This window comes from Morone saxatilis, unplaced genomic scaffold, assembly GCF_004916995.1.
Source record: "Morone saxatilis isolate NCDOM2014 unplaced genomic scaffold, NCSU_SB_2.0 Contig10, whole genome shotgun sequence".
In the NCBI taxonomy this organism is placed as follows: domain Eukaryota; kingdom Metazoa; phylum Chordata; class Actinopteri; family Moronidae; genus Morone; species Morone saxatilis.
In genome coordinates, this window is record NW_023339652.1 from 13198556 (window position 1) to 13202507 (window position 3952).

At 41.4% G+C, this 3952-nt stretch overlaps 1 protein-coding gene across 1 annotated transcript in view; it reads right to left on the minus strand.

The window, feature by feature from the left end:
- tbc1d22a (TBC1 domain family, member 22a) overlaps positions 1–3952 on the minus strand; it is a 98806-nt gene that overhangs the window by 61956 nt on the left and 32898 nt on the right. Inside the window, exon 9 of the mRNA XM_035676095.1 lies at positions 2140–2254. Coding sequence (XP_035531988.1) covers positions 2140–2254 — 115 coding nt within the window. The remainder of the gene's footprint in view (positions 1–2139; positions 2255–3952) is intronic.

Sequence of the window (3952 nt, forward strand, 5' to 3'; positions counted from 1 at the left end):
GCAGCATGAGAGAGTGTATCTCACACTTCCTACCCCTCCACAAAGCAGCAAAATTAGGCCTGTGAAAGAGCCAAACCGCTTTCTGCTTTGGCTCTCTCTTCTGCGTCAGAAAACAAGAACACCTAACAACAACAACACAGCGCATCAACCCATCATGTAAGATGCCAGCCAGGCACGTTGGAAGGTTTGTTGGCTGTGTATGTTGTTCAAGGCTCATCAGTGCATGGAGATGCAGAGGAACAAAGCGCGGGGTGATGCCTTGAAGATCTGACAAGAGCGTGACTCGCCCACGGAGAAAGCCAAAGAGAAAGGAGAAACAAATGCAGAGAGAGGTATGGATAAAGAGAGAAAGTAGAAAATGACAGAGTGAAAGAAACAGCAGAGGAAACAAGTCAAGAGAGTCTTACAGTCATACATTATTGTGCACACGTCTCGTCACTGGGGTTGGGAAACATGTTAACCATCTTTTTAGAGTTCCTCAACACAATGACTGTCTGCACAAAATGCAATTAATTCCAAAGTGCTGCATGTTTCCTAAATTGAATTTGTAAATGTTTCATATTAAGATTCTGCCTTTAATTAGCTAATTTTGTAAATGAAGAACCAGATACCATGATAGAAATCATATTTTGGAAAATTATTTTTTATTATTTATTATTATGTTTAAGGTTGCTAAAACTAATGCACTCTAATACAACAGCCCGGTAATAAAACCCACCTTAATGAACGTTGTAATGTTCATTTTATGGTAATAATTGTTTTTTCATTAGTGTTGATTTAACTTCATGGTCATTTTGGTGGCTGCACTGTAGCTTGCCGTACTGTTGCACTGTATTGCATTATACTAAACAAAGTTAAACAGAGTAGAAGTTAAAATAAAAGTGGAGAAAATGCCTTAAAACAAACACCCATTAGCCCTGAATGTTGTGCTGTGTGCCAAAAGCAGTACACAGAAGCACAGGAGTCAGAGAAGCCAACCTACTTGCGTGCTTCCCAGCACTTAACTTGTGGATCCTAATTGTGTCTCTGTGACCACAGTTGGTCTGGCGTGTGCGAGGTAGTCCACAGAGCATTGCGGTTTCCACTTAGTACTTCTATTTTGAATGGCTTCAAAGAGAGCGCAATGGGCCAAAATGTGGCACAACGAAACCAAACAAACTCAGTGTGTATGTGAGATGCACAGAGAAGCAGCATACGGAAACTCTCACATCATGTAGAGCTGTTGTGGCTCTAACTACTTGTCACAACAGCATGGGGTCAATTCCCATAATAACATATATATATAACCGGAACTCGTAAAGAAAAGGAGTGTGCTGCAAAATTGCTCCTTTAAAACCACTGACCACTTCTCTATGCTGGAAACACCCCAAAATGGCAACTCTCAGTAGACAAAAGACTATCAGGCCCCAATTCTATGGGGAATAAAATAACTTTTGTGGCATCTAGTGGTGTAGTGGTGCTTCACCCTCCCTTTCCAAGCACAAAGGAAAAAACTACGGTGGACTCCATGGAAGGTGACATGCAGCGTCTGTTGATAACAACAATAACTCATTCTAAGGTAAAAAAAACTCAACAATTCCTGTATTCAGATGATTACACACTAAAGAAAACATGCCTAGAAATATTAAATTCCATTTCTGCCATTAGATCCTTCTAAATGTTTCACACAGCACCTGTAAAATTAAAAACAGCGTGGTGTGAACACAAACGAGCACACACACGCCCACTGGTCACGCTCTCTTTCTCAATCTAATCGTTCAGTGTTAACCAGAATCCTGTGATAAATAGAACTCACAAGCACATTTAAACACAAACTGAGATCACAGTGTGGATCTAAATGAAAGAAGAACAGAAATAGAAGAAAACAGGGCAGCGAGCAGCAAGAGTTCATTGGCCAAAAAGTTGTAAAAAGAGAGACCGTCTCGAGGGTCCCAGGGTTGATTCCCTGCGACCTGTTGTGATGAACCTCAGAGTCTTGCCAGCTACAAAGGTGCCACTGCACTGTGGAGAGTGGTGCTTACGGTATATGGGCAGCAAAAAGAGATGACTGATCCTCACATCAATAGCGTATCGCATAAAAGATCAGGTGGTTTTTAAGTGAGAGGAAAAAAAAAGGAGAGGGGGAGAGACGCCACTTACCAATGTACTCAAAGACGTAGACGACAAAGAAGGGTGTGACCAGGTCGTTGATGCCTTGCACGTAGCCGCTGGCTGGATGGCGGATGGCCCAGATAAACAGGATCCGCTCAAAAATCTTGCACACAAACATACACACAAAGACAGAGTGAGAAAACAGCAGTCGAGAAACATTTACATTTTCACAAATAATGCACAAACGTTGTCAATTTACAATGATATGAAACAGAAAAGCAATAAATGTCTGTCGGGGGGAAACTAAAATCAGTAATTTTGTCAAATTTTCTCTTAATTAATCAAATATTTGACTAATCATTTCCCTCACAATTTATATGCTAATAATGACTCAAAACCAAAAGTCATGTTCACTGACACCTTGAATAGTTCTTCTCTGACAGCAAATTATGCCTCTAGTACATGAGGCTGGTTGGAATTATAAGTTGTAATCATAAAAAGAGTACATTTTAGAGAGCGAGTGAGGTGTGGGAAGGCAGGAGTAGAAATCAGAACAATTTAAGGCATGCCAAGCTGGTGAGGAGGGAAGCAGCTGAATCTCAATCACAGTCTTGCTTGCCGTGGGAGTCTGGCGGGAACGTTACAGATGCTGTTTGCTGGATGCTCATCTGGTTTAAACTGGGACTATTCAGGGGCCATCATTGCACATGACCACACACAGAATCTATGCAGTAAATTCTATACATAAACAACATTAAAGGTGCCCAGAGGAGTTTTTTGGCCACTAGTAGTGCGGTAGAGTAATATTTTAAGTGGGTCCCTGTTTCGTTTGTCCTGCGCAGGCGCATGAGGACACACATAGACTTGGGTATTCGGTTGATCGACAGTTGATTGCGGTAGCGTGCAAAGCAGCGTAGCAATGCACCGACAAAGACAAGGAAGAAAAACACAGCAAGCTAAGGAATATGGTGTTTAGAACTCGGTTTTACGAAAGGAAATCTGTTTTGTTGAGAAACACTGAATGTAGACGTGACTCGTTTCTTTACAAGAAAACTCCACAGGGCGCCTTTAATGGCATATTTTCTCATGAGACCGTAATAATATTGACTTTCAATAAGAAAGTGCATCAATACTTACTTACAGATGACATTACTTGCTTAAAATGTCACATAATTGCTAGTTAAACCTTGAAATGTATGTGTAATTGTGTGCGTGTTTTATTCCACCACAGTCCTTGTAATTACTGGTATTTGAATCTCGTCTTTATTCATCTTTTCATATACCGTTTAAATGAATTAAAGATAATCTGTAAATCTGTTGTGAAAAGTGACAAAACTACTGCCCAAAAACCACACAAGCATTAAGTGGATTTTGGGCATTATGGAAACAGTTTCTCTGGCAGCACAGAGCAACACCTCAGTCTTCACTTTCTCAGTTGCATTTTTTTATTTTATTTTTTGGGCACACAAAAAAAGCCCACTTTGAACTTTGTTCTGTGCTTTGGTGTTGGCCTCCTCCCTCCTCTCTTCTTTTTTTCACTCACTTTGTCTCTCTCTCTCTCGTGCTCTTCCCCCCTCTTGAGTCCATCTCCTCCTCCATCTCTCTCCCTCCCTCTCCCTCGATTCTCAATATTTTTTTGCAAGGCAAACACTTCCATCTTCGTTATGGGTGGCTGTTTAATGCTGCCAGCCCCAGAGAATTAGAGGAGGCTTGATGTTCAGCTTGTTTTTCTCTGGTGTGCAAATGGATTCCCCCTCAAAAAACCACACACACACACACACTCCCTCACACACACACACTCACACACAGACACACACGCACACACACACACACACACCTACACACAGTGAGTCTGACACTG